Here is a 23,642-nt window from a genome sequence, read left to right on the forward strand (position 1 = left end):
ATACATGAACTGGGGACTGGGACAGTAACAACCATGAGTCTTTTTTATCTGCCGGCTGTGCCTTTATGAAGTGAAGTGGGAATCTGAGGCCAGTTCCTTAAGGACAGGTGGCCATATCTGGTAAGCACCCCTACCAGGCACTGGTTGGCAGTTGCATTGGGCAGCAATACATAGAATGGGCAGGGAGGATTGAAGCCCCATAGATGGCCCCACAAGAGGAGAGAGCAGCAGCCCTGACAGAGGGCAATGTGGGTAGGAAGCTCTCTTGGTACCAGTCATAGCACCTCCATCCTGTGTCTGTCTCGCCTCCAGGGCTGCCAGCCTGGCCCAACAGGGAACTTAGCTAAAACATGGAGATCCAAAGAGTAAAAGGCATGGAAAGAGGAGCTTTTTGGAACATGTGTTTCCACATGCAGGAAGGGTGACCAGGGTACCCACCACTGTCTTGGTTGCTTCCACCCTATGTCTGCATGCATGGTGTCCTGCTCAGTGAGAAGACAGACCTTCAGCTGGGCCAGCCCCACTCAGCAGGCGCTGTGCAGATAAGATCTCACATCAGATCTAGAACCAGTGGTATTAGAATGGATGGGAAGTGGAAGAAGGGAGCTAGGCCTGGCCTCTTCTATTTTGTGCATCAGAGGCCCATAAGTTTCTAACAGACACCACCCCCGGTGCAAAACTGCCTACTGGGAAGAACATCTATTTCTCTTGATGCTCTGCTCAGCTCAGAAGACGCAGGTGAGGAAAAAGGGCATTAGCATCCTACATAAGGGCAGAAAGGTGTACCAAAGACTGGAGGGTATCCGACAATTGGAGTTTTCATTGCTTTAGGTCAGGGGTGCCCAAACTTTATGAATGTGGGGCCGGATCATAAACTTTTTATCACCCAGTGGGCTGGCAGCAGCAGGCGCTTGCGCAGCCTGTCCAGTCCAGCCGCGGCCTGGGGGGGCAGGGGTCAAGGGGCATCGCCTGACTCTGCCGTGTCCTCCCTGCCACCTGGGTGGCCTTGAGGATGCTTCCACACCTGCGCGCCTTAGCTCAGCAACCAGGGGGACATGCGGAGACCCTACAGGGGGGTGCAGGATGTGCAGGGACACCCCCCTGTTCCCTCTGCCCCGGGGCAGCCCGAGCCCGACCGGCAGGGCTCCCTCCCTCCACAGGGCCCGTGACTCACCACCCTCAGCGCAATGTCTGCGGGTGCAGGGGGGATGCAGAGAGGCGAGAGTGGTTCCACCTTCCCGCCACAACAGCCACAGCAGCAGCGGCAGCAGCATCTCCCATCAGCCCGGCTGCAGCATCCCTCTGCGCCGGCATCCGCACCCACCCACCCGCTGCACCGTGACCTGCTGCGGCCCACGCGGCCGGTGGGACCCGCATGCAAATGAGGAGGGGAGGGGTGGGGCTAGGACGGGACACAGTGAAATGAAGGGGGAGGGGAGGAGCCGCACCGCATCGGCAACGTCAAGCTGACGTGGTACATGTAGGAACCTTGTTCCTTCCCCAGCCCTTCAGCAGCCATTAGGAAGATGCTGAGGGCCTGGGGGAGGGACAAGGGGTTTCCCATCACAGCACCGCGGGCCACAGAAAATGGCTTGGTGGGCCACATGGCGGCCCGCGGGCCGTATGTTGGACAAGCCTGCTTTAGGTCCTCATTGCTGTCAGTGTCTGAGGGTACTGCAGACTATGGGCCTGGCCAAGAAAGACAATCCTGGGAAGAGTCTGACTTTCCAGCACCATCTGTAGAACCTGTGACCAATAGCTTGGATGTTAATCCGAGGGCATGTTATACAGGTAGCTCCCAGCCAGCCCTTTAGTGGACATACCTTGACACATTAGTTCCCTAAGGCTGCCTGTACCTTTAGTTGGGTTGGTGTTTGGAGCAGGCAGCATCATCTAGCCTGTCTTCCCTCTGTGTGCCCCCTGCATGGCCACATCCTGCTGGCTCCAGCTAGCTGATAGCATCACAATTTCAGCACTGAGGCTTATGGTTACCTCAAAGCACCACAAGGGTCTGGTTGGTGCAACTGGTTGGTCTGGCATCTGTAATGAGCCCTCCACAAGCCTCTTCATCCAAAGCAACCCACCAGTCAAAATCCCTCTGCTTGACTTCAGCGTTGATTCTCAAGTCCTTCTTGTAGGCCACCAATCCCTACCCTGAGGCGCACCCAGAGCTAAAGTTGTCACTCTTTCTCTCCTGCTACCCTGTCTCCTTGGGGCATAGGTACAAGCACTCCTCCAGGGATCAGCACTGCACCGGTCCCCAGCATAGCCACGCCCATTGGAGTGAATGGGTTCAGCCCCCTCCCACCACAGACCAATGGGCAGCCAGCATCAGAGACCATTTACACCAATGGAATCCATCCGTACCCAGGTAGGTGCTGGGGGGGGCAGGCAAGACCTTGGAGGAGGAAGCTTGGGAGTATCCTGCTGTTTTGAGTGTCTGGGGAGTGGCTGCGGGGGGTGAGGTGAAATGGGTGGTGGGGAGGATTTGACCCTAGGCCAGTGATTCTCCACCACAGTCTGGCTACCCCATGGGGTGTGTTAAGATCCTTTCAGGGGTGCTGCAGGGTGCCACGCAATGTTAGCATTGTTAGGTGTGTTAATGGATTTGCAAGATAAACCCAGAGATTTCAAATAGGAATCCAGGGTGTTAAAAGCATTCTGTCCTGTTGCAGTATTTCTGAGTTGTTTGCAACACAAGAATTGCTCTATTATTTTTCTGTAGATAAAAATCAAGTGAAAACTAAGAGCTGATATTTTCTAAGAGGCAGCTAGAGTCTACGAAGGGGTGCCTTGAGTCTTAAAAGGTTTTTAGAACCACTGCCATAGACAAAAGTTGGAGGCCAGGAGCCTCTGTGCAGGAGTGCATAAGGAGAGGTGGAGTATCCCCTCACCTCTGTGCCTTCTGCATAGGAGCTGGCCACATTTGCAGCCTTTGTAATTCACTTAGCACATGGGCACACAGAGAGACAGGACTGCCTGCAGCTCCTCTGTAGAGCAAAGCACCTCCATGCCATTCTGTCTACAGGATAGTGAGCACACAGTGTGGTCATAAAAGAGCCAAGAGTAACTCGCAAGTGTGTGTGCAGGAGGTTGGGGCAATATGGAGCCTTTCACTCCTCAATGTGGCTTTAAATCAAACAATCAGTTAGTTGTAGGGATGATGCGGGCAATTGGTGACAGGATACAGTCCCTTTAATCTCTAGTTTACCCCTTCCTAGCTTCACTGGGTCTGTGAGAGCCAAAGGTTGTACCCATCAGACTTCTGACATACTAATTCACATGAAACAGTCCTATGAGGACTACACTGTTGTGCAGGAGAGTGCTAGAGTGTGTGGTTATAGCCAAGTCCATGTCCAGACCCACAGGTTTTTGTTGGTTGCATTGGTTGTGTTCTGTCCCTGGTCACTATAAAAAGCAGTTGTCCTGCTAGTGTTTGCCAATAGAGCCAGTCAGGAATTTTTCAGTGAAAGGTTTGTTTTTTTCTCCTGCCACTACAAAAGCAAGAGAAAAATTTCTTATGAAAGAGCAGCTTTCACTGCATTTAAAACAGCATTTTACAATACTTTGAAAGTGTTAGAATGTCCCACGTCAGCATTTTGGAAGGAAATGCTCAGTTTTTTCTGTTTGAAGCATTTTTTCTCATTTAGAAATTTCATTCCAGTTCACCTTCAAAATATGAAAGAAAAAGGTTCAAGTGAAATATTTTGAAATTATACAAAATGTTTTGATTGCCCCAAGTCAATTATGGGGGGAAGGCGGCATTGTGTATTTGTGTATATGATGTACCAGGGGTTCAAACATATGGCCCATGGGCTGGATCCAGCCTGTGGAGCTGTTTAACCCAGCCCTTGGGGGTCCCAGAAGGAGGGCAATAAGCGGGGGGCAGTAGAAGCAAGGCCTACTGCTGAATTCCCCACAGTGAAGCCCCCCATGGGCCCATGTGTCAGCCATGGGGAGGGAGAGAGGGGCAAGCAACAGCTGTCTTAACCCCCACATTACTGTTTGCCCCACAATCGTTGTGATTGCCACAGATCTGGCCTGAGGGACACCAGTGAACTTGATACCCCTGCAGTCTAGAACTGTATATTTCAAAATAGTGACCTTTTCTCCTAATTCGGAACCAGAACATATTTTAAAATCTTGAATATTTTCTTGGGATGGAAAATGCGTGTCCAATTAGGCTGTGTTCTGCCATACTTCTCAGGACAAGAGCTTCAAGCTACTGCCCTGGCTGACACAAACCTGGCTGCTTTCCTATTAAAACTTATTTCCCTTAGAAGGGCCCAGAACCTAGGGGCACAAAGGCCTCTGAACTCGTATTGAAGGGGCTGGGAGGGAGAACTGTTGACATCTCCCAGAATGAAGCCTAACTATTCTGGAGGCCGCATCAGGTGGGCCCCAGATTCTGAATAATTAGTGATTAGGTTTGCCCCTGTTACGGTGTATCCCAGCACAAATTGCTTTGTTAAACTACGATAGGAAACAGGGGACAAAAAAGCCAATAGGAACTTGGTTCGCTGTATCTCTGAGTGATTCCTTCTGGCTGCTCCTGCTGTGCAAGCTGTTTCACCTCTGGTTTATCTTGCTTACTCTTTCTTCCTTCTCCTTTCTTTTCTCTTTCCAGCTCAAAGTCCCACTGTGGCAGATCCCCTCCAACAAGCCTACGCAGGCATGCAGCACTATGCAGGTCTCAAACTTTGCTTTGCAATTCTTCCTCTGTCTCTTGCTTTCCTTCTGTCTGTTCTTGGTTGGTTGTCATTGTCCTGTGGCTTTTAAAGGAACATGGCAGGAATGGTGTGGGAAGCAGGGGCTGCTGGATGGGGGCAGTTCGCAAGACACACACATCTTGGCGAATGTTGCTTTTTATATGGAGTGAAATCATCATGAAATGTGATGGCCTCCTTTGCTGTGTGCCTGGTCATGTTGGGACAGTTTCTTCACAGATGCACACTCCTCCGAACACAAATTATAAGGACCAGTGAGAGAAAGACCGGGTGAGCAGGTTCTCTGGCCTCTGTTCTGCAGAGCTCAACACTTCTTCAGCTTTGAAAGAAGGCTCAGGAAAAGGGGGAAAGTCTTGCAAAGAACATAGAAGAGATGATCATAGAAGGGACCTAGACCTTCCTGCTTATTCCTAAAAGAGCTCCAACCCCAGCAACTGGGCTAGGAAATAACTCAGAGCCAGGAGTGCTCATTTCCATGGCTATACCCCGGGACGCTGGCTAATTTAAGTGACTGGTCAGATGAAAGTGTGATGAGTTTTAATGCAAATAAGCTTGAGATAATTCAGCGGAGAAAGGATAGCTTGCAGCATAGATATACATTAGGGAAAGCTAGCAAGGAAGCAGCCACAGAGCGTGAGAGAGATTTGGGGTAATGGTGGAGAACAAGCTCAGTATAAGTTCCTATTGCAAGTCAGTTGGGTTGAAGGTCAGGTCAGTACATTTCTCCGAGGAGAGTCTGCCAAGAGAGCACTTGGAAGGAAAAAAGAGGTGCCAATTAGCGCATAGAGGAGTTGGGTCTTGTTTGTTCTTATTTGTGCTTTTTTTGTCCCTTACAGTATTTTTCCCCAGCTTTTACCGGTTTACATGTTTGGTACTAGCAGGAAATTAAAAAAAAAAAAAGTCATTCATAATTGTTTGTTCAAAATATGGTCGTTGGATGAGGGAAGAGCCAACAGAGACAAAAATATAATCATAGTGGAGGATCATGAGGAGCCCTGATTATATCAATTTAATTAGGAATGGTAAAAAATGTTCCATCAAAAACTGCTTTTTAACAGGAAATGAGTTCTTTTAACCAAAGGAAAATTTTAATTAAAAAAACCCACTGTTTTTTGGCCCCAAAAAACCCAATTCTTTTTTCATAGAAAAACAAAATGCCTAAAAAACAAAATATTTGCATATGGAAAAGTGCCTTGGGGGAGCTGTGCGTTGTTTGGGTGCTTTGGGTCTGTATTTTCTATGGGCCAAACTATTCGGTCAGAATTCATATCCCATGATGCACTGTGGGTAATTATTCCCATGATGCATGCTTTCTCTCACCAAAAAGCAAGGGCATGTTGGACTTCAGTCTGACCAGAAAATTTGGCCGATAAGGGGCTGGAAGTGTGTGATATCTGAACTTCAGCACCCGTGTGGAACCTTAACAGCATTTCCAAAATGTCATGTTTCGGTTCATGACTGAAATGCTTCAAGGTATGTTTTTCAGCTAAAATATTTCAGTTCATTGCCAAAAATTTCCTGCAGAGAATTCACAGTTTTCAAACAGTTCTAAACATATTAGTTCCTTTTTAAGCACCATCAGACACTGCTAGACTCATATATATTGTAATAGGTTGGCAGAGTTTGTCTGAAAATCCTCACCCTCTTAGCAGGCAATGAGATGACGAGGGAAGGCTGAATTGAGTTCCTGTTAGTTTCAGTAGTGGAAATACAGTGGCACCTATAGGCTGATATTGAAGTACTAGCGTACTCAGATGCATAGCAAGAGAGGGCCCCTGCCTCAAAGAGCGGTAAGTCTAGACAAGACAACAAAGAAACTTTAACCTCTCCATTTTATAGATGGGAACCAGGTCCCAAAGAGATCATGTGACTTCCTCAAGGCCAAAGAGAGAATCTGTGACAGAGTGGCAAATAGGACCAGATTGCCCAAATCCCAGTTCATATGACCATTCGTCCTTTCTTCGTGGTTCTGCTGATTCATTGGTGTAACTGGCTTATTACCCTACCCAGCTATAAAAAAGTGGGAGCAGTCTCTCTAGTGAGAGAGGACCTAGAGTATTGGCTGAAAAATGCTTAGAGAGGAGCCCCAGGAAGCAGCCAAGCTTGGTAAGAAGCCCTAGGCTGGTTTTTCTGTTGTTTCATTTGGAATTCCTTTTGTGACTAAAACCACATCCTGGGAGGAGGTTAAGTTCTGAGCCAATAAACTGCATGTCTTATGTGGACAAGGTCTAGAAATCACTTTTCCCAGTCAAATACACATTCATTAGATTTAATGCATTTTTAAAAAATTTCCCTGATTCATTAGGTTTTTGGACAGGAGAGAAATAATATGCTTGTGACATTTACTGATTAAAGTCGGATCCTTTTGCTCCTGCTACTAATATTGTACCCCTGTGGGATGCATGCCTTAGGTGAGAAAGCATCTGGCATATCACAAGCAGGTCTAGCCTCTGCTGTCTTACATTAGAGACAGGAAATACAGACATTCAAATAATGAAAGCAATGGGATACCAGGATGTGGAAATTCCACCTACCAGAAGCCTGAAGAAAATACCTGTATTTATTTCTTTAGCCTGTTGAAATTGTCCTTGAGGGAGAACCTGTGGAAATGTGGAGGTCCAGGTCTCCAAAAGATGCAAACCACTGTAATGGCAGTGGCTTCAGGGCAGCTGCCAGAATGTGTGCTGGCCAGAGATCTGACCCTGAAAGAGCAACCCAAAAGGAAGAGAAGGAAGAGAATTATTGATGTTGGAAACTGAAGGGCAGGGACTACTCTCATTTAAACTGGCGTGAATCTGGAGTAATCTGAGATCAAAGTCAAAATGAGACTCCATTGGCCTAATTTATCCTTGTCCATTCACTTTAAAAGAATTCAAATCAAGGATGAAACAGCACAAAAACTGGCCCAATGTCAGCTGCAGTCAGGGTTCCTGCTTGCAGACAGCTCAGCTCACACCTATGGTCCTCTCTTAGGCTAGGGACAGACATTACACATAAACCGGTTTAAGTGATCAGTAACTGGTTTAAACCTGTAACAGAACAGATGTTCAGTAAAAATAAACCAGTTTGAAAATGGCTGAAATTGGTTTGATATAAATTTGGTTGAATGTAGTATCAGACTCAACTGATTCGGGTCAAACCAGTTTATGCAATGTCTGTCCCAAACCCCTTGCTGGTTTAGGTTAAATCAGACTTCCCCAGCATCCTGGCATGCTGTCTGGGCTGGGCAGGGCTCTCTGCTCCACAGCAGGGCTGGCCCCTCCCCTCTACTCCCTGGCTGGAGCTGTGGCAGAGACTGCAGGCGTCTGCCTCATTTCCCCCCTGCTCCCCTCCTCCCAACCATTCCCTGCTAAGCAGAGGGTCCCCATCCCCTCTGCCTTACACAGACACACAGCATTCACTAGCAGACCACATGCTGGCTACAGTCCGTGCTGTGGCACACGGGACAAAGGCAGAATCAACATGTGTCCCTCTGCTGTTTTCTTAATGGTGTGATAAACACTGAGTTAGGGGTAATAAACACTGTGTTATCTATTCCCTGCTGGGCTGATTAGAAGAGTGGGGAACCCCTCCCTAATCAGTGTGTCCTCTCCAGGCCTGGCCACGCCCCCCTCAGCTCAGGACTATGGAAGGGAAGGGAGAGCTGCTCCAGCACCCCCTGGCTTCTAGCCTGAGCCACTGCAGGCATGTGCCTGCGTTGTTTCAGTCCAGAGGGGATTTCTGTATGGTTACAAACTGGTTTAGCCTAGCCGGGTTAAACTAACCTGCAAAAATTGAATCAATTCAGGCTTGGGCTTTTTGAATGTCTGTCCTGAGCCATGCCCACCTGTCTAACACCCACAAGGCACAGGGAGCCATGCGCTTCAGTGAATCAGCAGGCTTCACATTAGGGGTGTGCAAAGCTTTGGTCCCTGATTCGATTCGGCGGAGATTCAGCCCAATTCAGTGGCCAAATCTCTGAATCTGACTTGAATCAGGGGACCCTTGAATCTCTCTGAATTGAATCAGAACCCTCCAAATTGATTCAGAGAGATTTGGAAAGATTCGGTGATTTGAACATAGACACAGCATTAAATGTTTTTTCTACATACCTCTAGATACCAGGCGGCTCGTGAATGCTGCGATGCTGGGGCACATGGAGTGTCCCACAGGAGCACAGGGGGCTCCCCAGCGTGCTTGGCAGCAGTCCTGGAAGTGGACCAGAAGCGCTTCCGGTCCACTCCCAGGGCCACTGGAGAGCACGCTGGGGCCCCCCCCGCACCCGCTTGGCTTGGCTTGGCGACTGGTGTCTCCTGGGTCTGGGGGGGCACCTGGGGTCCCCCCATGGCTGATCTCCAAGCTGAGGGGGCCACCCCAGTGTGCTTCCAGGCAGACCCAGAAGTGGACCGGAAGTATTTCCGGTCCCTTCCATGTGCCCCAGCATTGCAGCATTCATGAACTGCCTGGTACCTCTAGGTATGTAGAAAAAACGTGTAAAGCTGTGTCCATGTCCGAATCAGCATCAAATCTTCAGATTCGGATTCAACCAAATTGAATCGGGGACAGTGATCCGAATCAACGAATCGAATCACTGTCCCCAATTTGTGCTGAATCCAAATCCAAATCAAATTCACACACCTCTACTTCACATAGCATGTCCAGCAGGACCATTGCCTTTTGATGATCCAAGGTCCAAGTGAGGGTTTTACAGTCAGCACGTTACAGTCACGGGAGTCCCGTGACTAAAAGGCATGCACAGTGTGTTGAAAGTGACCCTTTGTATTGTCTGCAAGCTGTGGAGGTTGATTCCTGTTGTTGCTTTACAGTGAAGATGTCTTAACATGTGCTATTCAGAGCATCTTCCAAGGCTGGCTGAGCAGCTGATCCCCCTTTCATTCTGTGAGTCAGTGAAGGGAATAGACATTCTTTCCACTCAAGGTTTTCCAATCCAGTTAATTAATTGGTTTGGGGTGTTTTTTTAGTCCCCACACAGAACACTACAAGTTTCCCTTAAATGTGTGTCCTGAAAAACACTGTTGTACCATTAGCTCCCTTTACCCTACCCTGGAGTTAGAGCAGAGCACCATGGGTGCAAAGCAGAGCAGAATCTGGAATACTTCATGAGAAAAGGGCAGAATCCAGCACAGATTAATGAAGTAGGTGCAAAGTGCTACAGTTTTAATACTAGTAGTAGCATTTAGAGCCTCAGTTATGCTTGGGACTCATTGTGCTAGTTGCTCTACATACACATAGTATGATACAGTCCTTGCCCAAAGAGTTTACAGTCTAAATTAGGGGTTGGCAACTTATGTCCCATGGGCTGAATCCATCCCATGGAGCCATTTGATCCAGCCCATGCATGTGGGACTTCACTAGCATTCAGCTGGGGTGGGGGCGGGCTTCAGAAGCAGACACTGTCCATAGGTCACAGTGGGGAGAAATGGTAGCAGTGGGTCACCCCAGAGAGAAGCAGCAGCAGCCAGGTTCTAGCACCCATCCTTCTGCCTGTGATTTGCATATTATTGGTCTAAACAGACACCATAGGCAAAGAAGGGGAGAGAAAACAGAAGCACCGAGATGGGAAGTGACTCCTCTAATATCTAGACCTCTAGCCTAGGTCAGGGCAGAAATGGAAATAGAACCAAGGCAGAGTGGTCAGCAGGATCAAGCGGCTCTCCACAGGGCATACTGTGTAGTCTATACAGAGGCACAGCACATAGGCTTCATGACATACTGGAAGGATGCTATATAGGTTTACCTAGGTTTACCCTTTTAAACAGATAGGGCAAATTCCAGGCTCATTTAAATGGGAGTAAATCAGAAATCAGTGGAGCTGTATCACTGTTCACCTGCTATGGTAGGGATGTCAGCTGGGTTTACCTGCAACAACTCTGACAGGTGACATCATTTCAGCAGAAACCACCAGGGATCAGCTGTGACCTGGACACAGTGAGAAACCCAGGAGCTGTCTATGGTGGACAAATCTGAGGAAGCTCAGAGGTCTAGTGGGGCCACATAGTTGTGGGCCTGCCTGAGCCTCCTCCAAGTTATGGCAGGGGTCTGTAAAGTGGCCATAAATCTCAGGACAACAGGGTTTTCCTTTTTCTGCTCCAGCCTGAAATCCCAACAGAGAAAGGCTGCCTCACTGTACTGAAATGCTTCCATTTCCCAGCCAGATGAGAGCCAGTGGGGTGAGGACCAAGCTGAGGAAAGATGATCAAAAGTTACCACAACTTTTTCATGCTACTGTAGGAAGTCAGAGTAACACTTTAGGATGATGCTCTTGTATCTGGGCCGGTTATCAGATTAAATAAAGTGAAGACCCCAAATCATGTTTGATGTATAATAGGGAAATAAAAGTTGCCATGCCCAGCAAGGAGTGAGAAAGTGTCTCAGGGATGTCCACCTTGGAGAAGAAATAGATGTTAGTTCTAGTCAGAAGCACAGGACTGCAAGCCAGGCGGAGAAGCAGCAGCAGAATATGGAGCATCATGAAAGCAAATAAACAAAGGAAGGTGTGAGATACTTTTGCATTGCCATTAAATGAAGCCTACCTGTGGAAGAGAGGGAGATATTTCCTGTATACAGGATTTAAATACACAGACAGCTAGCCTTGCCATACAACCAACAGGCAGGCTCCAATCTAATATCAATAGCTGTGACATTACCAGCAGCAGGGAATGTTCACATGGAGGGAAGCTGGTGACTGCGGGCAATGGGGTAATGGAAATGTAGGAGGAAAAAGGATTCTGATTTGATGGGACCTGGAAAGAGAAAAATAGAGAAGGTGGCCTCCTAGATATGCTTGCAAGGACCTTAAGGAGGAGACAACTCCATTTTGTCCCTGAAACACCCTGTAGATGGGGCATTAGGCTGCTGGACTTCCCCAAGGAAGTCTGCCCCAACTGAGAAGAACAGATAGGGTCTGGCAGGAAAATGGTTTGGGATGAAGGGGCTGCCTTCCTTGTCCTCCAGGAGGTTGAGGAGGAGTCTTTAGCCATTCTGAGCCTCAAAAATGCTTCTGCTGGCTGCCATTTCTGGGAATGGGGGATGGCAAGGCCTGTACATCTTGCCATTTTCTGTCCCTTTAACTAATTAATCTCACACCTGAGGCAAACTGCCTTGGAGCTCAGCCCAGCAGACCTCACTGAGATATGCAGCTGGTTCAAGGGTATCAGGTAGAAGCAGATGAGCTGCTTTGGGGGCATAAATTGATCCCTAGCTTGAGTTGGGAGAGAGGTGTTGAATGGTGTCCCCTGGTGCTTATTAGGTACTGCACAGCTCCAGGTGGAAGGTAAAATCAAAGAGTGTAGTCTTACAGGTTTTACAGGAACATGTCTTCCATGGGTGCTTTCATTCCCATTGTTCTAATGTCCTCCATCCTGCCCTCCTTTGGCTCTCCACCCCACCCCATCTCCATGTAATAAAGCAGGGCTTAATCTGTGAACTGGTACAGATCTCTCTTGCATGAATCCCACCCCGCCCTCTCCTAGGTGTAGAACTGGGAGGCTATAGGACTAAGCAAGAGTCTGCTTCCTGGGAGGTCCTACAAGCTGAGCCAAGCTCAGAAGGCCAGCGCTTGGGGTTGTTGTCACAGGGTTTCAGTCCCTTTGTCTGGGTGTCTCAGAACCATCTGCTGGGGGTGACCTTTGTGACATGAGGCTGTACTGTCAAAGCCAAGTGGGACAGGGCTCTGAGGCTTGATCATTTTGTTTGTCTGTGTTCCAGCCTCATCCCCAGCAGCCTATGCACCTATCAGCCAGGCCTTTCCCCAGCAAGCTCCCATCATTCCACAGCAGCAGAGAGAAGGTAAGAGGATGAAACCTTCTGCAGGGGATGGGATGATCTATTACCGTGATAAACAAAGGCAGATTAATTTGTGCAGGCCTATTAACCGATCTTGTATAAAGTTGTATTGCTCTTCTGGGGGCTGTGGGGCATTGAAATCATTAGATCTGTTGATCAATAAAGTTATAGATATGAGAAAGAGAACACCCATTCAAAAAGAAAGGTAAGTAAATTTTGTTAGACTTAGTGGCTTTTGTGAACAGAGTGGGTCTTGAAAGAAAGCATTTCCACAGCAGGAGCTAAAGGAATAGTCTCAATAAGAAATATTCATATCTTTTTCTTCAGATTAGGGTAAGGGAAGTGAGGTCCCTGCTACCAGAGATGCTTATTAGAAATCAGTCTCATTTTAGAGGAAGAAGATAACCAATAGTATGTGTTGGTATATGCTAGGTGTTTCCATATGATTCCAGAGATTGGTGGTTGGATGAGATATAGATGAAGGAAAAGGGTGAATGAGAAGAAAGATAAGTTGATGTGGGTGAGTGGTATTAAAACAGAGGAGTGGGGAATAGACATAGCCCACAATTGGATGGACAAAAAAGTGAGAAGGTGGAAGAAATCAGACAGAAACTGAAACAAGGTAATGGACGTATTGATGGCTCTGAAAGGAGGCAGTTGGATTCCTAAGTGACTTTTGGATGGAAAACTAATACAAAACCAATTAAATGAAAAGATTTAGAGATGGGAGAAATGTGTGGGGGCAGATGACTGGATGGATTGGTACATCAGCAGAGCAAAGGAATAACTGGGCCATAGGGGTGAATGGATAAATGGTGAAATGAGCAGCTTTAGAGACAGGGGTGGGGAGGATGGATGGTAAGGTGGGTGAATGACAGAAGGATACACTAGTGATTTACTAGAGAGTTGAATAGGTGGATGAAGATGCTTATTGAAATGAGAACTGAGGCAGTATACTGCCCAAGTCTGAGAAAGAGGAGGTTGGCACCTGTGGCCTCTTTGCTAATGTGTGGCTGTCCTTTGTGTGTGCATGTGTGTTATCCCAGGTCCCGAAGGCTGTAACCTGTTTATTTATCACCTGCCCCAGGAGTTCGGAGATGCGGAGCTCATGCAGATGTTTTTGCCTTTTGGCAATGTCATCTCTGCCAAAGTCTTTGTTGACCGTGCCACCAACCAAAGTAAATGCTTTGGTAAGTACCAGAGTGTCTGCTTGTTTTGTTTTTCCCTGTAGGAGGTTGGCAGCAGCCGCATTGGCTGTTTTGGACAGTTGGCTAGTATCTTGGTTAAGGAGCTTCAGGCAATCAACATTAAGACTTGCAGGCAAATCCGAGCTATTCTGGGGAGCTTGCCAGTCCCACACAAAACCTATGTACTGATGCTGCTTGAAATGATAGGGCAGAGACTAGATCCTGCAGTGCCAGTTACTGCTTTAATACCCCGCTGCAGTCACTGTCATTATTTGCTCCTTCAGGCTATCCAGGAAACAGGCTTGAAGCCCATCTGAATTGACTAACTACTTAAGGGACCAAACTCTGTCACTTCTCCATAAGCCCCTGTACATTCTCCTTATAGGTGCCAGGACCCTAGAGAGATCTCTCACACTGCAATTTTAGTCAATGGTCTGCTCCAAACTGAGTTGCCTGGAGCAAAGTGCTGCAGTTCCCATCAGCCCTAGAGTCAGCCTGTTGAGGCCAGCAGAGTTTATTAAGGAAGCAAGAAGCAGTGGTGGCTTGTAGGAAGTGGAGTGCAGCACATAACTTGACCTGGGAGGAGGTAGGAGGACTGCTAGTACAATGATGAGATTGGGATTGATAAATGGTAAGTAAACCAGCAGTAAGCTGGAATAAGCACAGTGGCTCTCAGGTTTGATGATGGTCCAGTTTTACCTCTAGGGAGTATAGCACCATCCAGAGAATGACCTCATATTTTTCCTGCTTTTTGCTCCGACACAGGCCTCCATGATCACTACATCCCAGACCCCATGGTGTTGTTCTAGTAACACAAGACATTTTTTCCAGTTAAATGGCAGACCTGTTCACACCCCAGCAGATCTGGGGCAAAGATAAGATCCTGCATCTGTGTGTGGGCAAATGTTTGCCCTTCTCCCTTCATGGTAAAGTTTTGCTTAAAGGGTGGGAACACCTTGATGTTGGCTCTCTAACCCAGTATTTTTCCCATGCCAGGATCTGCTGAGTCAACAGGGACAACCAGTTATTTACTGTAATATTGCCCGATTAGTTGTGCCTTATGCATAGACAGTGATGCTATTCACATTATAAAAGAAGCAAGCAATCTTGTGTCCAGGATCAATACAAGAGACAGACGTGGCAAAAGTCTTTCTGAACCACACTCCATACTAACAAGAGCAGATGTGCAGAAAAACAAGCATGCTTGGCCAGGTCCTCAACAGGTGTCAATCAGTGTAACTTCACTCTAGTCAGTGGAGCTAATTTATACTAGCTGAAGCTCCAAACCATTTTAGGGCCATCAAAGGACTAACCAGACATAAAAAAAACTATAATGCCAAAAGAAATGCATATTCATTTGGGCAGATTCATCTCACCTACCTGCTTCAGTTGCACAATTGGAGCCTTGTCCAGTGGTTAGGGGTATTAACTTGGGCCTTCAGGAAGTGGGTTTGAAGTGCTGGCTCTTCTGCAGACTGTCTGTGGGACCTCTCTCTATTTTAAACCATGTCTGTAGCATAGACTTACCATGCTTCAGAGCAGTGTCCTCCAGCACACTGGGCTGCTCCTGGTGGACTGCTTTCTAAACCAGAAGCTGGGTAGCCATGTCTGAATGACTCTAAGGACAGGTTAATTAGATCTGTCTCTCAGCAGTGCTAATTAACTCCCCTGAAGCACTACACTGCTGTTGGTTTAGGGGGAAGTGCAACAGGCTGGAGAACGTCACTCTTGGGCTTGCTAAGTTTGATGTGTTGGCACAACCTTAGGCTCCCTGCACCCCAGTTTCCCCCCTGTAAAATGGCAGCAGCAGTACCTCACAGGGGTGCTGAATAAGCTCTTACAGTGGCTTAGCTAAGTAACACCTATGAATTTTAAGTCTTTGTTTTCTGTCATGATAGCTGCACTAGGAAGCCAGAGTAAAAAGAGCCAGGGTCACAGAAAGCAAGTAAAAAAAGGAGTGAGACGTCTCAGGTATTGAGTAATGTAAAGCTCCCCAGCTATCTCGTATTCCACTCATCGGCCTTTCTGGAAGCTTCCTCACTTTTTACCATCACATCCCTTCTCCCAGTCCTACCGAGCACTCAGCTTACAGGGAAAAGGTCCCAGGGTGGTAGGAGCAATGGTCTTGTGAGATCTTGTCCTCATGACAGCAGTGACAAGGTCCCAGCCCTGCCCCAGAGGGCAGCAGGCATCCTCAGGGCCAAAGCACGAGTCTGGAAATGCCAAGGTTCCCTGGAGCCACAGGTTTGATGCCTCTCAGACTTGACTCATCGCATCATCCTCTAAGATCTGCGCTCTTAGTATTGTGCATCTTTTGGTCATGACTTTAAAACCCAAGGCCTTCTGCATACAGGTGAGAGCTGCAGCACTTATCTTAGAGGAGGCCTCTGCCTGATGATCTCATCTCTTTGCTAACCAGGCCAGTGATCCAGAGAGGCCTTGGGAGTCTGCACAGCATTTGGCATGCAAGAGGGTTGTCAAATAATGCGATGCATGGGCTCGACTGCTTTTGTTTTCAACACTGGTGCAAAAGAACAACTATATTCAGATACAGCTCTACGATCAGGCCAATTGTTAAATATGGACCTATTCACCCTCAGAAATCTGCTCTAGGAGGATTACATCTTTTTGGGTTAATTTAAATAGCTGCTAACCTGGGGACCGGACAGTATATTGCTTTGCATAACCAGTAGACACACTGGTTTGCAGATGGTCTTTCAGTCCATCCTCTCTTAGCATCCTGTTGAAATCACTGAGCCATTTTAGGATGCCTTGATACAGCATTCAGGAAGGAGAGATACCTCTTGGCCTGATGAACTTACCTACCAGCAGTGAAGTGGCTCATTGACATGGCACTGGACAGTTTAGATGATTATTTAGATGGGCATTAAAAATTCGAGGGGCCAGATTCTCAGTTGGTGTAAATCATTGTGACTACTGTGGGGTAACACCAATTTATACCACCACAGCACATGGTTCTAGCAGAAGACAGTCTTGCCATCAGCTAGTCAGAGCTCCTTCAGGCCAGGCACAACCCTGTAACTTCCAGCAGCTGTGCTTATATCCATTGGCTCTGCCAAGCTGCCTCAAATTGGATGAATGAGTTTTCTGGCACTCCTTGTTTAGCTGCCTGGTGCTGACAGGAACTTCTGGGTAAAGTTTAGAAGCATTTTCAGTTGGTTTGGGGTTTGGAAATACTATCAAGCCATGACAGCTAGTAAATCGGACATTTCTGACCCTAGCATATGAGTGATAGGCACAGGATGATGGCCTTAGTACCAGGCTGTGTTACCAGGTAGGATACCAGGAGCTGGTAATCACTGCTTCCCTGTTCCTGTATTAGAGTGAGCATGACTGAATGGCTTAGCAGAAACTCTGCTGTCACTCTGGGCCAATGTGACTGATGGTGCACTGGAAGAGTGCTCCTGGAAAGAGAGGCAGGAAGGCACCTCACATTAGCTTGGGGTAAAAGTCATTGCTGCCAAAATGACTTCCCTAGTATAAGGGGACATGGTGGACTCAGATCTCTTGTTTTTTTGGTTTAGGGGCAGCTGGTAAGTGGGTGACAGACATCATCCAAATAACAGCAACACTTTGGAAGCAGTGTGCAAACATGAATTAATTGGGGAAGGAGGGGTGGGAGAATTACTTTAATTGCTACTCCTTTTTGTTACCTGTCCCTGAGTGTGTCACCCTTTCCCCCACTCTCACACATACATTCAAGTCATCCACGTGCTGGTGAAAATTCACACACAGACCAGTGCGCATTCACCCTGAGAGTTGTAATCACATCCCTCTCTGCAGCCACAATGCCTTCCACTCCTGCACAGTCATGAATCATAGTCACAGTCATGCTTCATACTCAGATCCATAGACACTGATATATACAGAGCACACACTCACCCATATACTCTTAGTAACACACGTGCCTTGTCCCTGCAGGTTAGAGAGGGAAACAGCTAGAAGAGTGTTAGTATACAGTCTTGCAGCCTTGTGTCCCATCATGTTTGCAAGGACTTCCTGGTTCAAAGACCAGCATGTTATGGACTACAGCTCCCCTCTAGACATATTCATGCATTACAGTTTCAGGCTAGAACACTAGCAGCAATGATGCCTTGTTGTTTTTTCCCTGGTGTATCTAGCCAGCAGGTACCTGGTAATGTTCAATGGATTTAGTGACAAGGATGCCTTTAGTGGCTGGATTAAAATGTGTGAAGCAAGTAGCTCTGTATTTTTTTCTAGTGAATTACAGAGTGAAGCTTCCCAGGGGAACATGGTAGAGCAACGTGAAATAATTCTGCTCTGAAGAAGGGAAATGAAGGCACTGAGGTGGTTATCCAGCTGGGTTAGCATGTTACACACCTATCACAATGGATGAATTCTAACACTTCCCTATTGCAATGTGGCCAGTGCAGAATTCACCCAGAGCTTTGGCATTATCCAGACTTACTTCTCCTTCTACTTACAGTGTACTCCCAGCAGGGGACCATGGTGCCACCATTGAGAATGCCCACGATGGATACATTCTCAGGTCTTTGGAGCAGGGACTGTCATTCTGTTCAGAGTTAGTACATCACCTGGCACCAGAGGGTCCTTTTCCAAGACTAGGGCTTTTAGACACCAGTGGAACAGAGATAATAATTCATTGCTGATAAGCTCCCATCTAGCATCAGCATCCAGTATAATATGGACAGGAATCTCTTTAACATCAACTGGTTGCATTCCAAATCCAAGATAACCAACACCTCCATTACTGATCTTCAGTACACTGACATTTGTGTCATGTGTGCCCACTCAGTTGAAGAGCTCCAGGTCACTCTTAATGGTTTCTGTGAAGTGCATTAAATTATTGGGCTCACTGTCAACATCACAAAACCAAGATACTTTACCAACCCACCCCAAATCAGTCAATTGCTTCTCCACATATTACAGTTAGAGGGCAAGCCTTAGAGGAAGTCAAGCATTTTCCTTACCTGGGTAGCCACCTTTTCCAAAAAAGTAAACAGAAGGACAATATTCAACACCAAATAACATCTGCCAGTGTTGCCTTTGAACATCTCCGAAATCACGTATTTGATGATCATGACATTAGGACTCAAACCAAACTTTTCACCTACCAGAGTGTTATCATCCCAACCCTGTTGTATAGGTATGAAACTTGGATGACCTGTCAGAAACACCTGAAAGATTTGGAACATTATCATCATCAGCTTTGTCATCAGAAAATGCTCTATATCAATACAGAAGAATGAGCACCAGCATTCTGGCTAAAGCAAACACCACCAGTATTGCAACCATATTTATATGGCACCAGCTCCATTAGAGAGAACATATCATAAGGATGTCTGGCAACCAGCTCCCAGGTTTTATACTCCCAGCTCACCAATAGTCACCATTCTAGGGGTGTCAAAATAAGAGATTCAAGGACACCTTCAAAGCCAATCTGAAGAAATGCAATATTAACATCAATACCTGGGAGACTCAAGCACTGAATCATCCCCAATGCTGCCATTATGTACAAGTCATCAGTCATTTTGAGCCAGCTTGCCTCACTGTGAAGGCAGATAGACAAGAGAGACAAAGGGAAAGACCTGGGACGTGACATCGCCAGGATCTACTTCTTCCTCCCAGAACTGTTTGCCACATCTGCAGTCAAACAGGCAGATCTCAAACCAGCCTCCTCAGTCATCTGTGGACTTAACAATGACTTCCCTATTTACAGAAAGACTATTGTCCTCGTATTGAGGGACTGCCACCACTGACAGATAATTATAGTCATTTGTGTCCCTCTGTCCCTGTAAATGAGTGCCCAGCTCTGCTTTTAAAGAAACAGGCATTTCCAGCAGATACCCTCTGCCCAGCTTCTTGCTCCAGGGTCTCAGCCCCCAAGCATGAGACTGGCAGAATTCCCCAAGGGCTCAGTGCTTTTCGGCAGGCAGATTCACAAACTGGCCCTGCATCCAGCAGTCAGACTGCAGGCCTGGAGTTTATCAGCAGCCCTTGAAGTGTTCCAGACTCTACCTGCAATGCCAGAGAAGGGTAAAAAAACTCCTCTGGCTGTTGCTCAGCCCTCCTCTGTGTCCTTCTGGGGATCCGTGGCTGGATTTAGTCCTGTCTGCTGGCCAGAGCCATTCCTAAACAATGCTGAAGAGGTTTTTGCTTTAGGTGTGTCCATGCTTCCTGTCAGCATCTGAAGGCTTGTGTTCTTGGTGATGAGAGGACCCCTCGATGCTCTGGGATCTGTGCATATTGGCTTCTCAGCATATCAGGACTCTTTCGGGGGGCACAGGTACCCATCGTGCTCCTGGGATTTGCTGCTAACATATCACTGGCCGTGGTGCTTCATCACCGTGTTTTTAGGTTACTTGGTTTTAGGTTACTGCCTGGGCACTGATGCCCACTTCAGTGTCTGGATATTTGTGGTGTTGGCACATGGTGCTTCCCTTAACTCTCCTCAGCACCCACGTTGGTGCCACAAAGAGCCCTGTCACTTCTCTCAGCTTTCTGGGATCCATCCTCCATCATTCCTTTTTCTTTTCTGGAGACCTTGGGAGCTGGCTTCACATTTCCAGCATCAAGAAAAGGCCATATTAGCAAGGGACAGCTCCACCCACTACACATCTTTATACACTAGTGGGAAAGCATAGGAGGAACAATGTCTCAATAGTCTTAATAGCTCTGTACTTATCCAGACAAGAACTGTTCTCGACTCCATTGCAGATGGCCAAACAAGATCCAACAGTCTGAGAGTCTGATCATGAACCCCACTCCTAAGCCCTCTCCCTGGCAATATGGCTCCTCACAGGGGAGAGATCTTCAGCCATGATGCCTCTAAAATGGTGCCCTAAGTTTTCTTAGCATGTAGGAACCCCTTTTCGGAGAACTTTACAACTCCAAGTGGAGTGAGTCTGCAGTCAGGTCTCAGTGGGCCTTTTACTTGACCTGCACAAAACCTGCTTTGCTTCTTCCCCTACCTGCCTTAATCTGACTTACAGACTGATCCCATCTGGGTGCAGAGGGGCACCTATTTCAGCCTTTCATTGTTAATGAAAGGCAGGCCTGGCAGTTTTGAGATCCTCCAACCTCTTACAAAGCTCTGTGTATCAGTGGGTATGAATGTGATCTCAACAAAGCTGACAGAACTTCCTTGGGACCATTCAGTTCCTGTACATTTAACCATCCTGCATGGAAAGTCATTTGCCTAGAGATGGTGGATTCATCTCTCCAACTGAGTGACTTCAGGCTGTAGTGACTCGTCCACTTTGCACCACATTTCATAAAATTGAGGTAGGGCTGTGGGCGCACCCACATTTCCTTTCCAGTGTAGCACTGGAGTTCCACTTCTCATGAATGCCGGTAACATTGTTCCTGTACCCACAGGTTCCTCCAAGAGCTTTCCTCCATCTGCTCACTGTTAAAAGGTTCTCAGTGATCACATGATCAAATGAAAGTTCACCTGGTTGTTTGCTTCATCTGACAGCAACTTATCAGGCCATGCATTTCTTGAGAAGGATTCTGCGTGAATACATATCTGATTAGTCCCCATACTACTATGACCAGCCTGGTCTGAAATTAGAGGGCTATGGGAGAACCTACTCAGTCCAATACCATGAAGCCTCCATAGCCCACATCAAGGAAGTTTCTGTTACTGATGTCTGCAGAACAACCAGAAGGTCCTTTTAGCTCACTCACAAAACATTACCCATAGGATTTATCCTCCGGGAGGGCTTTTGATTTTTTAACCTTCCTGCTCCACAACTTGTTTCTAAGGCAGAGGAGTCCAGACTCTTACCCAAAAATGTTTCCATTCAGGATCTTTCTCACTGGGATTGGCCAAGTCTCTGAAGTCTCTTGTCTGACACATCCATACTACCCCAGATATAGATCTTATTGCCACCCTAGATACATAACTAGAGAGATTTTTATAAGAACTGTCTCCATTGGCTTTGACTTTGTAGTTGCTGCCTGTTGAAGCCAAGCTCCCTGTTTTTTTTCTTTTGGGGCATCTTTTGAGTTTCTTCTCCTCCAGCAATGAGAATCCCAGTGAACAGTATCTTCAGAAAAGGAGTAATGACAGCCCTGTAATTCTGCTTCTTTGCTCATATGATTCAGAAAGGACTATCCCTCTACCTCATACCTTTACCAAATCATGTCCATTTCCTCCCTTAATTTTTTTTCCCCTATGAGGCAAGCTTTGGATTGTTTTAGTGACTGACATCCCTTTGGGAACTTTGCCTCCTGCACAATCAGAACTGACCAGTTCATTCAAAAGATGGCCATGAAGCTCAGCAGGGTAGCATATGACAGCCAATAACGGCACTGCTACCGCAGCATATCAGGGCTAAAATAACTTTTCAGACCTTGGGGAGCAATGCCAGTCTGACACTGAGGAGTTGAGATCCTGCCATGAGAATCATATCTTCAGAGAAGCAGAATTGCAGGTAAGTAATTTTTATTTTCCATACTACCCTCTTGCAGTGCTGGATATTTTCGCATTTGCTGTTTGTGATTTGGCTGTACAGGTGAAATTCCTAGAGGAGCACATGCTTCTCTTATACAGTAGCTTTAGTCTATTGTATGCTGGTATTTAAGGACTGCATAGATATAATGTCCTCTTTTCCTCGGTTTTTTTCATTTAATTGTCAAAGTATGGAGGGCTCTTTATACTCATACGGTCTTTTGGGCTTGGAGTGAGGACCATCTTGGAGGTTTCCTTTGTGGCAGTGGTGTTTATGGACCTTGCAAAGCTAATAGACTTAGAGGCTGAATTGCCTTATGGATCTGCAAGGCAAGTAGGACATGGTTAGAGGCAGGTTAAGCATACACAAACACTACCTTCTTTTTGTCTTGGCAAAATGTCCCAGCCCTTCCCTGGGGTGACTACCTCAAAGGGCAAGAAGGTGGATTGTGCTGGAGGTCTAGTCAGGTCTCTGCTGAACCTGCTGTCAAAAGTGCTGATTCAAGCCTGTAGTAATGCTGAATCTTGCAGTGTTCCCTGGGCAGATGGCAACAAATTCCAGCTGCCAGTGACCTGAGCTAGACTTGAACCCATACTCTAGAGGTGACAGGTTCTGGTGCTGGTGACCTAGCCTTTAATTCTTCTCACCCCTGTCTTAGGCCTATACAGTATTTCTTTGTGCACTGGTAGTCATTAGTGTTATATTCTGCTGCTATGGCAATATCTTGCTATCTCTTTTTTCCCCTGGAAGATCTAAAGGAGCCTGTTTCTGCTGTGGTTGTGCATAGAGTATCACCCTTTAGATGTGGAGTTACCCCCTCCTTCTCTGGCTTGCTTTCTTTCTTGCTAATCTATCCAAACTCTTTCCTGCTAAAGTTGCACATTCAGAGGATCACATGGGACCATCCTACCATGCAAGAGTCACCATATCACTGTGCAAGCATGATTTTCCATGGCACATTGTCATGCACACATTGGTACATGGCCTGACAAGCATCACATCATGAGGATGCTGTGTCAGCCCCAGAACAAATGCAAGACACCAATAATGTCCTGCCAGATCAAAAGAAGAACCAGTGGCTGCCCCATGCAACTCGGTGTGGGTGTCATCCTTCTGAGCTGCTCCCATATTACATGTATTCACACTGTATTCACTGTTGTCTCTGAAAAGAGTTGCCCCAAAGTAATGGAGCTCCTACTTGTGCACTCCTTGAGGTCAGCACGCACCCTGATGGTCAAAACACAGGACTGCAATAAGATGCGAGTTCTGGTCCTGTCTCCGCCACTTTCTCACCGCATGATCTTGGGTGTGCCATATCCCCTCTTTGGATGCTATTTGCCAGAGCTGCAGATACTAGAGGTAGGATGCCTAAACAGCATTTGTTAGTGCCTGTGCAGTGCTTTGGGATCTTTATCTGGAAGATTGTGCCAAAGTAATTACTGGCAGCTATGCTGCGCTGTGATTCTCATCGCATTGCAGTCACT

The 23,642-nt window shown here is 47.0% G+C and overlaps 1 protein-coding gene across 1 annotated transcript in view; it reads left to right on the forward strand.

Moving 5' to 3' along the window:
- Nucleotides 1–23,642, forward strand: part of CELF6 (CUGBP Elav-like family member 6) — a 193,421-nt gene that overhangs the window by 153,085 nt on the left and 16,694 nt on the right. Inside the window, exons 8-12 of the mRNA XM_025214009.1 lie at nt 2,222–2,371; nt 4,628–4,690; nt 7,344–7,349; nt 12,435–12,515; nt 13,559–13,702. Coding sequence (XP_025069794.1) covers nt 2,222–2,371; nt 4,628–4,690; nt 7,344–7,349; nt 12,435–12,515; nt 13,559–13,702 — 444 coding nt within the window. The remainder of the gene's footprint in view (nt 1–2,221; nt 2,372–4,627; nt 4,691–7,343; nt 7,350–12,434; nt 12,516–13,558; nt 13,703–23,642) is intronic.

The sequence above is a fragment of the Alligator sinensis genome, unplaced genomic scaffold (assembly GCF_000455745.1).
Source record: "Alligator sinensis unplaced genomic scaffold, ASM45574v1 scaffold971_1, whole genome shotgun sequence".
Classification (NCBI taxonomy): domain Eukaryota; kingdom Metazoa; phylum Chordata; order Crocodylia; family Alligatoridae; genus Alligator; species Alligator sinensis.